Source organism: Carassius carassius, chromosome 3, assembly GCF_963082965.1.
Source record: "Carassius carassius chromosome 3, fCarCar2.1, whole genome shotgun sequence".
Classification (NCBI taxonomy): Eukaryota; Metazoa; Chordata; class Actinopteri; order Cypriniformes; family Cyprinidae; genus Carassius; species Carassius carassius.
In genome coordinates this window covers 42,384,987-42,397,305 of record NC_081757.1, presented here as the reverse complement: position 1 = coordinate 42,397,305, position 12,319 = coordinate 42,384,987, and the positions used below count along the sequence as shown (strand labels likewise).

The window sequence follows — 12,319 nt, the reverse complement described above, 5'->3', positions numbered from 1 at the left end:
TCCCCGGCCTTATTGTTTGTACTCTCGTTTGGAGTATTACTGCTGCTTATGGGAGAATAAATGAATTATAGTTGTATTGATTTGTATTCCCCATTCATTCTGATGCAGAAATACAGTCTTCTGTGCAAGTGAATGAGGAAAGAGTATCGTCAGCCACACAGTGTGAACATAAGGCGATTAATCAGTTTTCTTGAGTTGATTATGCAATTTAATGCATCTCACAGTGCTCATGAAGTTTCAGAATAATTATTGTTTAAAAAAAAAAAAAAGAGGTATCATAGAAGAGGTTTTTTTATTATTCAATTTTACTTACATTGCACAAGAAAAAATAACAGATTTGCACACACAATCCTGTTACTAAAAAAAGTCATATTCTGGTCTGTTTTTTATATTTGATGGTTGTTCACGTAGTGAAACACATACTGACAATTATACCCATTATGAAAAATTAAAAACATTATTTGATGCTCGTAAAGGCAATACACTACATTAAACCAGTAAGCATTTGAAACAGATTATCTTTTTAAATAGTCATTTTGGGAAATGCGTAAATATATAATTACAGAAAAGGCATAATAATTTACAAGGATGGCGTTTACATAACCTTCTGTTTCCTTTCTGAGGATTAATAAGTAGCAATATTTTTACGCTATGTCATTTAAATTGTGTGCTTCAAATAAGTGGTTCAAGTGCACGAAAACCTGCTGCAGAAACATCACCTCGCCTGATATTTATTAAAAATGTCTGTTTTTTGTCCATACGATAAAAGTCAACGGACCCACAACATATCTTTGATGCATTCAACAGTTTAGCAGACAAAAGTGCCATACTTCTTCAGCTTTCTACCTTTTCATGAACTTGGCAATGAAGAAGCCGATAGTATCTGCGTTGGCGTTGTGTAGGAGGCTCTCGGGGGAATGTGGGACGCCTGCTCCTCTCCAAACTAATTCTGGTCTAAATCTCTGAAGCAGTCGCCGCTGGTCACGTGACAGACCCGCTCCCGACATCCCCTCCGATCCTAAAACAGGCAGCTGGAAAAGAAGACACATCACTAACACTCATAGCCACCAGATTATAATAACCCAGTCATTCCCAAAAACACAGCATCAGTGGCTGGGCTAACAGCACATTGCTATCAGAAAACAACTGTCTAAAATACAGTAGTTAATTAATTAGATACAGTGATGCCAAAATCATTAGGATATTAAGAGAAGATCATGTTCCATGAAGAAATTTTGTACATTTCCTACGGTAAATATATTAAAACTTATTTTTTTATTCGCAATATGCATTGCTTAGAACTTCATTTGGACAACTTTAAAGGCGATTTTCTCAATATTTAGATTTTTTTGCACCGTCAGATTCCAGATTTTCAAATAGTTGTATCTCAGCCAAATATTGCTCTATCCTAACACACCATGCATCAATGGAAAGATTATTTATTTAGCTTTCAGATGATGTATAAATAACAATAAAAACTATGAACTACCTTATGACTGGTCCAGGGTCATATATATATACATTATATACTGTATGCATACATGAGCAATATCAGACTCGTAGCAATGCTTTACACCACATAGGTAATAACACCATGCCATTATACACATCTTCAAGTGTGATATTGCATTTATACAGCCGTTTTAAAAACCCTCTTTTTTGCAGGACTTATGATGGCTGAGTGAGTTCAACGCACTGCGAATAAAAATGCATGCAAACAGAAAAAACATCTGCAAATTAAGGAATCAGTTTGACAACACACACGCTGCAAATACAATTTAAACAATAAAGAAATGCGCTGCAAGCAACAGAAACATGTTGCAAACACAACAAACAAAAATGAAAACACTGCATATATATATATATAAGTTAATTGTTTGGTTTGTAGTTCAAGCAGTGTTTTATCCTCACCTGTGGCTCTAGTGTTAGACCGGGGAATGTCCTGAGAGCCCAGGACACCTGCTCTTCATTCTCCGCAAGCGTCACGGTGCAGGTGCTGTACACCAAAACACCTCCTCTTTTCAACAAACGCACAGCCTGCAAACAAAAGGGTGTAAAACAGACACATTTAATGAGCTGCACAAGACTAACACTGCACTTCACAGCTACACAGAACCTCCTCCTGTTCAGGGACCGAAAGAAACGTTCAGCCAAAACCATATAAACCACTGCAAGCGGTGTTATCATTAACTAATATTATTAAACAGACTTTTTGCTAATTGAAATAAAATATAAATATTAGACAAAACAAAACTTAAAAATGTTAAAAACAATTTCAAATGTTGCCTTAACTAAGTTTAAATTGCTCAAATTTAAAAAAAAATTAAGGCTAAGTGATAAGCATTTTTAAAAGATAAAAACACCGAACAAAACTGACTAAAACTAAAAATAAACTGAGAATATAAAATAAAAGCTAATAGTACAAGAAGACAAATAACAATAAATATAAAAAAATACAACGATGTATAACATAAAACTTTTCCTTCAATATCAAGACTTCAGTGTATGTAAGCTTGTTCCCACCACACGATAAAAAAATGACTTTTTAGCTCAGCATTCAGACGGTTTCCCACAGTTTATATCTCATAATTCAGTCTGTTTTCTTGCAATTCTGAGAAAAAAAATAATTATTTTACTTTGGGCATTGCGGAAACAATCTCTCATGCATCTTTGTTGTCATTGTGTTTTGTAAATAACAATTTTAAACGCTGAATTTATATTTTACCCATCATAAAGAAAGCTTACATTGTTTCTACCTTTCAGAGTCTATGGTTATAGCGCCACTTAGAGGTGGAAGGCTGCAAACAGATGTTACTGTGGAAAACACTGAAGCATAAAAACGTAGACTGGCTGAACAGCATCAGAAGATGAGCGTTATAGTCCTTCATTACCGTAGTGAAGAGTTTTCTCTGCAGAGGCTGGTAGGAACAGACTTCTCTCAGACTGCAGCTGTAGCTCATGTTGGGTCTCTGACCCAAACCACTGCAGGGAGCGTCTAATAATATCCGGTCGAAACTCTCCTCAGGATACGGGGGACCGTCAACAAATACACACAAATATACAATCAGTACCCCTACTTAAAATTAGGGCTGAAACGATTCCTCGAGTAACTCGAGTAACTTGATTAAAAAAAATGATCAAGGCAAATTCCTCTGCCTCGAAGCCTCTTTTAATTTATTTTAAAATTATTTTTTTAATGTGACACAACGCGTTTACTTCACCCACAAAGCGGAAGGAGACACAAGCGCTGCGTCCGAGATCACATACTGCAAGGAGTCAGCAGTGTTTTGATTTGAGGACGTGTGCAAACGTAAAGAAAACGTCGTGGCATGTGTCCATTGCAAGATAGAGCTGGCATACCACAACTAGCGCCCTATGATTTCCGCGATGCAGCAAATGCGGAAACCAGTCATAAAAACGGAATTTACAGTTTAACGCGGAATGGCACAGAATTTACAAAATTTTGAATGAATTAATCCAAAATAGGTCATTGCACTTACATCAAATCACGATATGGACTTATATCTGTAAATATTAAGCCGGAACAGACTATTTAAATATGAATCCTGCATGTTCTGCGTGTCTCTGTCAAGGAATGGAGCAGAAGCGCTTCTTCATTCATTAAACACACTGAAGTGCGCGTGACGCTCCGGTGATTTCAGCGTCTGCTGTCTCACTAAATAAGGAGGTGAACACATGAACAACATCTCCAAAACTGCTCTGACAGTCACTTTATGAGCATTTGACTGTTTGATTTGAGTAAAACTAACGTCACATCACATACACAGAACTGTAAAGGTACATCAACCCGTCAAAATAAAAGTCCGGTTAAAGACAACATTTCTTCCATGTTTTATTTTTAATAGTAAATCCCCTTTGTTTACCAAAAAGTTAAGTTGATTTTCAATAATTAAAAGATAAATTAAATTAATGTTTTATGTGTTAAATGTTTAATGTGCATCTCAGAAAATGCTTTATTTAAAACCCCAACTGAATGGCACTTAAATGCACTTAATTCATCTGTCAACTTTATTGTCATTGTTCACAGTGCAAGTACAGACAGAGAAACAATGGGTAATAATTTAATGTTTATGTATGCATTGCATTCTATGCATTTAAAAAAGAAAAAGAAAAAAAATTTCTAAAAAAGGAAACTTAATTGTTCATTTTAAGAGACCCAGGAGTCTTATTTTCTCTTGCTTAATGAATATTGCACTTTAATTAAGCAAAAACACATTTTATCTGATTACTCGATTAATCGATGGAATTTTTTGTAGAATACTCGATTACTAAAATATTCGATAGCTACAGCCCTACTTAAAATATCATCCAAACTCGAAAATAAACCTTTTTACAAATTGTATCTGCAGTTAATTAAAGTAATTCAATGAGAGATTTTATTCTTTGTCTTAAGAGTCACTTTGAAAGATGGTTTAAAATATTTAAAAAATAATGAGAAGAACTTTTAGAAAATATAGATGTCAGGAGCTTGTGTGCATAATATGTAGACAGTCCATAATGCAACTGCATATATATATATATATATATTAAATTAAATTAAATTACAATTTATACATTTAGCAGACGCTTTTATCCAAAGCGACTTACAGGGCATTCAGGCTATCAATTTTAACCTATCATGTGTTCCCGGGGAATCGAACCCCCAACCTTGCGCTTGATAATGCAATGCTCTACCAATTGAGCTACAGGAACGTGTGTGTGTGTGTGTGTGTGTGTGTGTGTGTGTGTGTGTGTGTGTGTGTGTGTGTGTGTGTGTGTGTGTGTGCGTGTGTGTGTGTGTGTGTGTGTGTGTAAATCCCAATTTGTTCTTCACTGTTGACGTAGAGTGAAATCGGCAGTGAGTCAGGTCTGTGGTGCTGGTTTATGGAGATTATGGAGGCTCACCTGCACTGCACTGAGCGGGATCTGAGCTCACCGCATTCACACTGTTACAGCAGTATGCTTTAATACAGTCCAACTGCAGCTTCTCTGCGTTCTGAACCATCTTTTCAATTTTGGATCGGACTTTTTCCAAGGCCACAACAGTACCCTGTGGAGGAGACACAGCAAAACCATGCAAGAGTCTGTTTGTTTTCATCCAGGGCTACTTTTTTCTTGCCAATATTTGGAGTACTCTTATCATATAATGCCCTCACAGGATTGCTAACAGACACACACTTGCCTGGTTTCCCATGAGAGCAGCGATGTGTGTGGTCTTTCCTCCAGGAGCGGCACACATGTCCAGGATCCGCTCTCCCGGACGAGGTCCTAAAACATGACCCACGACCACAGACGGCAGGTTCTGCGTGAACCAATCACACATGCACACTCAGAAACACCTCCACTCGGACTAATGTGAAAAAACTACAGAATCATACATAGAAGCTCCTTTAATACTGTTTAAAAAGCATCACCAGTGTCAAATTTTATATACATTTTTATAATTTTTATTTATCCCCCTGGAAGGGATTTTTGCAACAACAACAACAAAACAAAAAAAAACCTGATTTACAAAAGTCCGTGAATTTGCCAGTACTGAATGTAACATTTCTGACAAACAAAACATGTCCGTCTCTGAGTAACATGTGGTTTATTTAAATCACGATATCAACTTCATTCTGTAAACTAAGAATGAAATATACCCAATTAAATAATTACCCAAAAATCAAACAAAGTTGAGCACTTACACTATATACGAACAGACTCCTATATAAAGACTCGTTTGAACAGTGATTATCTGAGACACAGAAGCATGTTACCTGCAGAAAGAGCTGATCTGTGAGAACACCATCAAAGGAAGGGCTTTGATAGAGAGGCTCAGTCATTCGAACCGCGACACCCCTGAGAGACACACACACCCACACACACACACACACACGAGTTAAAGTGAGTCTGGCTTCCAACAGAGCACATGAAGACTTATACAGAGACCTCGACTCACTTCCCGGGTCCATCTGAGCCGAATATCTCCGAGCGATCCACCTCCGAAATCCCGTTACCCAGAAACACCTTCTTGCCTTTGAACTCTTTGGCTCCGCGTGTGCACTTCCTCTCCACATCAGAGAAAACAGACACCACCTCGCCCACTTTCAAGTCTGAAAAACACACAAAGATTTTTAACATTTAACATTTTAATGAATCTAAATCAGATATTCATGGACTGTAGAATCCTGCGGCGCCCAAAAGAGAAAGGGAATAAATCGGCGGTCATTAATCATTGATCAAAAACACAGAAGCACTCGTGCTTAGAATTTGGGCTCTGCAGTGAAATTAACTATTTCTATATGAATTGTTCATTTCAGTGCAACCCATAGATAAAATATTACAAACGAACAAATCATTTCTAAAAAGAAACACTTGAATCAACCAGCAATGAGCTTGATTTCTCGCATTATTATCAATAAAAATGTGAGCCAGTGGCTTCCAGGTGGAACTGGTTCCTTTCACTCTTGATTTTTAATGAACACGATGTTTAATATAAAGTGAGAGCACAAATACTCAGTATTTAACTGAAGATAAATGTAAGGTTAGGTTATAATAAGGTTATAATAATATATTTATTTCGGCAATTTGCCAAGACAACTTCTCATTCTCTTTTAGTGTAGCTCTGAAGTACTAAAGTAACTCAGACTAAATAAAAACCATGAAATAAAAATACAATATTTAAAATAAAACTGTATAAATACTATATGTGACCCTGGAGCACAAAACCATATCTGTAGTATTTCTGCAGCAAGAGCCAACGATACATGAGAGAAAATTATTAATCTTTCTTTTGTGCCAAAAATCATTAGGATATTAAGTAAAGATCATGTTCCATGAAGATATATTGTAGATTTCCAACCATAAAATATATCAAAACTGAATTTTTGATTAGTAATATGCATTGCTAAACACTTAATTTGTACAACTTTAAAGACGTTTTTCTTTTTTTTTTTAAGATTCCAGATTTTCAAATAGTTGTATCTCAGCTTAATATTGTCCGATCCTAACAAACCACACATCAATGGAAAGCTATTTATTCAGATTTCACCTGATGAATAAATCTCAGTTTTAAAAAACTGACTCTTATGACTGGTTTTGTGTTAAAGGGTCACACATACATTAACACTGTCATGTACATCACCATGTAAATTTCTACGAGTGTTGTCATGATAGAAATAGGGATGTCACAAAACCAAATATCTAGTAGTCAGTACCAACAATGTATTGTTGGCTGTTGCTACGAATACACCTGTGCTACTTAAAACTGCTTTTGTGCTCCAGGGCTCATTTGTTCTTGGCAGAATTGATCTGCTGCTGCTGCTGTGAGCAGGTAAGAAACACTGCTGCTGCACAGATAATGTTTATGAATAACCCCCAGATCTATACAGGTGGAGCTGGGGAGGTGGAGGGTTCCTCAAGTGTGCTGCTCCTGCTACAGCAAAGACTAGCCAAGTATTTGAAGTATTCGAATGTTTCTACCGATATTTGAGAGAACCAATCAGCTGTGCAATGTGATGATGTGTTTATGTCAGATTGAGTAAGAGCTATCACACTGCGCCATCTAGAGTTTCATGCCAGAACATTTGGATTTATCATATACAATTTATGGCATAGTCAGCAGGATCTACCTCTAATTTTAATGTCTTAAAAAATAATACTTTTCATTCAACCCCCAGGAAACAGCACACTAGCGTGAATACTTAAAAATAGAGATGTGTATGTGTGTGTGTGTGTGGGTGCCCGCTGCTCACACTTTGGCGTGCTGAGGATGCCAGGCGTGAACACATGAGCTCCTCGAAGGACAGCATTACCACACTGAGCACCCACTATCACTTCAGAGGCCAGAGGATCCACGGGTCTGCAGAACAAACACATGCAGACAAGTCAACAGCCACTGTATAACTGACACAGTCCAGCTTCTGAGAGAACACACATCATGCTGGAGATAATAATAATACACAGATCTTCTATTTTAAAGCAATACAAGTAAGTGGGAGAATACTATCATTTTCTACAACCCGAATTCCGGAAAAGTTGGGACGTTTTTTAAATTTTAATAAAATGAAAACTAAAGGAATTTCAAATCACATGAGCCAATATTTTATTCACAATAGAACATAGATAACGTAGCAAATGTTTAAACTGAGAAATGTTACACTTTTATCCACTTAATTAGCTCATTTAAAATTTAATGCCTGCTACAGGTCTCAAAAAAGTTGGCACGGGGGCAACAAATGGCTAAAAAAGCAAGCAGTTTTGAAAAGATTCAGCTGGGAGAACATCTAGTGATTAATTAAGTTAATTGATATCAGGTCTGTAACAAGATTAGCTATAAAAGCTTTGTCTTAGAGAAGCAGAGTCTCTCAGAAGTAAAGATGGGCAGAGGCTCTCCAATCTGTGAAAGACTGCGTAAAAAAATTGTGGAAAACTTTAAAAACAATGTTCCTCAACGTCAAATTGCAAAGGCTTTGCAAATCTCATCATCTACAGTGCATAACATCATCAAAAGATTCAGAGAAACTGGAGAAATCTCTGTGCGTAAGGGACAAGGCCGGAGACCTTTATTGGATGCCCGTGGTCTTCGGGCTCTCAGACGACACTGCATCACTCATCGGCATGATTGTGTCAATGACATTACTAAATGGGCCCAGGAATACTTTCAGAAACCACTGTCGGTAAACACAATCCACCGTGCCATCAGCAGATGCCAACTAAAGCTCTATCATGCAAAAAGGAAGCCATATGTGAACATGGTCCAGAAGCGCCGTCGTGTCCTGTGGGCCAAGGCTCATTTAAAATGGACTATTTCAAAGTGGAATAGTGTTTTATGGTCAGACGAGTCCAAATTTGACATTCTTGTTGGAAATCACGGACGCCGTGTCCTCCGGGCTAAAGAGGAGGGAGACCTTCCAGCATGTTATCAGCGTTCAGTTCAAAAGCCAGCATCTCTGATGGTATGGGGGTGCATAAGTGCATACGGTATGGGCAGCTTGCATGTTTTGGAAGGCTCTGTGAATGCTGAAAGGTATATAAAGGTTTTAGAGCAACATATGCTTCCCTCCAAACAACGTCTATTTCAGGGAAGGCCTTGTTTATTTCAGCAGGACAATGCAAAACCACATACTGCAGCTATAACAACAGCATGGCTTCGTCGTAGAAGAGTCCGGGTGCTAACCTGGCCTGCCTGCAGTCCAGATCTTTCACCTATAGAGAACATTTGGCGCATCATTAAACGAAAAATACGTCAAAGACGACCACGAACTCTTCAGCAGCTGGAAATCTATATAAGGCAAGAATGGGACCAAATTCCAACAGCAAAACTCCAGCAACTCATAGCCTCAATGCCCAGACGTCTTCAAACTGTTTTGAAAAGAAAAGATGCTACACCATGGTAAACATGCCCCGTCCCAACTATTTTGAGACCTGTAGCAGAAATCAAAATTGAAATGAGCTCATTTTGTGCATAAAATTGTAAACTTTCTCAGTTTAAACATTTGCTACGTTATTTAAACGTCCCAACTTTTCCGGATTTCGGGTTGTAATAATGCACATATATTGTGAGCATACCGAGGGCCGTGGACTGGAAGCAGCAGAACATCTGGAAGCTGTGAGTGAGTGTAAACCGATGGACATCTTTCCTGCTGCAAACAGACATTGAGAAAAGAAAAAATTATATATTTCACTATACATTTTAAACAACAGTATGCACAAGATTCATCACTGATTCACAGCACCATACAGTGGCCACAAAAAGTGCCAGACACTTACTAATCACTACTCTCTGAACTTCTGTTTACTTTTCTGTGACTTTTCACAGTCGCATGTTGATGGATCTCTAATGTCAATTTCGGCATTCACGAAAATAAATAAACCACATTCAATATTTTATTTTTATCTTTTTTTATTATTTATTTACAATGTAGTTTTTAGTTGTGATAGTGTCTCAGTCCACAGTATATTCATACTATTGTTTTTAGGATACCAGTCAATTTGAATAATAATAATAATAATAAAAATAATAATAAAGTTTACTAATTTAAAACTCTAGACAGAGATATATTAGTATTATAATACTTCTATTTAACTTTAAAATAAAAAAAATTATATTTGATCAATTTAATAATATATATAATAATAATAATAATAACTGTATATATATATATATATATATATATATATAATAATTTTTTTGGGCAGAAAACTGCAAGGAGACTTTTAAGTTTGTGTTAATTTTTGTTTTATAAATATTTCATGAATCTTGTGAAATTCTAAAAGCTTCCGTCCACAAAAATGTTGGTAAGTGTGAAAATCAAATGATCACAAACTTTGCAGTTTGATCATCTCACTAAGGCAAATGGCGCTATTATTTAATCAGCCCCTATAAAAACATGCACATGGTCTTTACAATTTTTTACGGGGCCATTTTTGCAAGAAATTAATTCATAAATGCATTTCTTCATATACATCTTCTGTCAGTGTGATATTACTGTATATATAACACAGCAGGTGAATGTGCACACACACACACACACACACACACACCTGTGCTAGATGTTGCTGGAGCCGGAGCTGGACGTCCTGAAGTGAGTGCAGGTGTGTGCTGGCTCTCAGACAGGTGAACAGAGGCGGATGAGACAGACAGGACAGCAGCGCTTCAAACACCACATCAGCCTCATCTGCTCCAGACTCACACACCAGCTACACAAAAACACACAGAGGACACGTGCACTGAGACACTGGAGCACGAAACCAGAAGCAGCACAGGTACACAGCCAACAATACATTGTATCATATAAATATATAAAAAAGTAATCTTTGATTAGTGATATTCAATGCTAAGAACTTCATTTGGACAACTTTAAATGTGATTTTCTCAATAAAATTTTTGCACCCTCAGATTCCAGATTTTCAAATAGTTGTATCTCGAACAAATACTGTCAGATCATAATAAACCATACATCAATGGAAAAATTATTTATTCAGCATTAAAAATGCCCTTATGACTGGTTTTGGGGTCCAGGGTCACATATTTAAAACTTTGCCCATGTCACGAGGCAAAAACAACAACAACAACAACAACGTATTTAAGTTATTAGACTGAAAAGTGCCCACCTCGTTGTTTGTATAAACACTGCGAAGATGTTCTCGCACATCTGGATTCATGGAAAGCTGAGGGAAAACTGACATATCCGTGTCTTATGGAAAATAAAATAAAAAATACATATATTAGTATTAGCGGTAAAATAACTAACTTATAAGCTCAGTCGTACAGTCTTTCACACTGTCATGTAACGATGACAAAAGATTACAGTACAAGTGTTTCAGTGTTCAAAAACTCAGATTTAGCGGTATTACAGCTCAACATCAATCATCTGTGTGCTTCATAAACATATAACTTTCACAATGACACAAGCTCTCACCGTCTTTTACTCTGTATCAGAAGTAAACAGAAAATGAATCGTTCTTCTTCTTCGTCGTCGTGTTGTTCAGTGATCCGCTCCCCACACCGCCACCTACTGTTTCCTTCTGTTACTGCTCAAAATCTCAAGACAAGATCAGGCTTCTCGCGTTAAGTTTCCATGTATTTAAGAGATTCAAGTATTTAAGAGATAATGTGTTTAAGAGATTCAAATAATAATAATAATAATAATATATATATTTATTTATTTATTTACACTGAAGTTTTTTTGTGTGTGGATGTGATAGCGTCTCAGTTCACATTATATTCCAAGCACTGTTTTGAGGAAACCAGTCAATTTGAATAAAAATAATAAATAATAATATTAATGAAGTTTATATCATTAACTAAGTTAGAAATAAATAACACTAAATATTTGAACATCATAATTGTATTTTCGACTGCAGTACTAACAATAGTTACAATACATAACATGTCCCAAATCCTTCGTTTTCAAATGTTAAAACCATCATTTTTTATTTTATTTTTTGGCAGAAAACTGCAAAGAGATTTTAAGTTATTTACATAACGTAATATTTAAAGTTGGAATATTTATGTAATATTTAAAGTTTATAATTTAAGAGATTAAAATACCGATATTATTGTGGATTGTAACAAATGCAAGACGTGCACTGTACAAAATAAATCCGTAAAATAATTGAAAGAGACCTCAATACACATGACATTATCCATTCATTTTTTACAGACATTTCTGTTAACTCTAAAACAAAATGCAATGAAGTATAAAATTCTAAATACTTTTAAAACACCAGTAAACAATAAAATACGGGAAAAAATCATTCAAATAAAAGTATATGGTGCCCTATTTTTACCATGCACAAGTGCACCGAGGCCAAAAGCTGCTTTAAACACACA

General features: G+C 36.3%; 1 protein-coding gene across 4 annotated transcripts; it reads right to left on the bottom strand.

Annotated features, from left to right (window-relative positions):
- Positions 1–377: 377 nt before the first annotated feature.
- On the bottom strand, positions 378–11,509 carry nsun6 (NOP2/Sun RNA methyltransferase 6). Of its 4 annotated transcripts, none has more exons than XM_059539140.1 (12): positions 11,396–11,509; positions 11,098–11,180; positions 10,528–10,683; positions 9,553–9,626; positions 7,737–7,843; positions 5,942–6,095; positions 5,760–5,841; positions 5,183–5,302; positions 4,907–5,050; positions 2,892–3,041; positions 1,912–2,037; positions 378–1,031 (listed from the first exon to the last, which is right to left on the bottom strand). In XM_059539140.1, the coding sequence occupies exons 2-12, from the start codon at positions 11,170–11,172 to the stop codon at positions 843–845; spliced, it is 1,377 nt and encodes a 458-aa protein (XP_059395123.1). In that variant the 5' UTR covers positions 11,173–11,180; positions 11,396–11,509; the 3' UTR covers positions 378–842. The 4 variants fall into 4 exon arrangements, 3 of the variants coding, with proteins under 3 accessions (XP_059395123.1, XP_059395141.1, XP_059395132.1); XM_059539158.1 differs by having other exon boundaries at positions 11,098–11,175; positions 11,407–11,470; XM_059539149.1 differs by having other exon boundaries at positions 11,406–11,437.
- Positions 11,510–12,319: the final 810 nt, after the last annotated feature.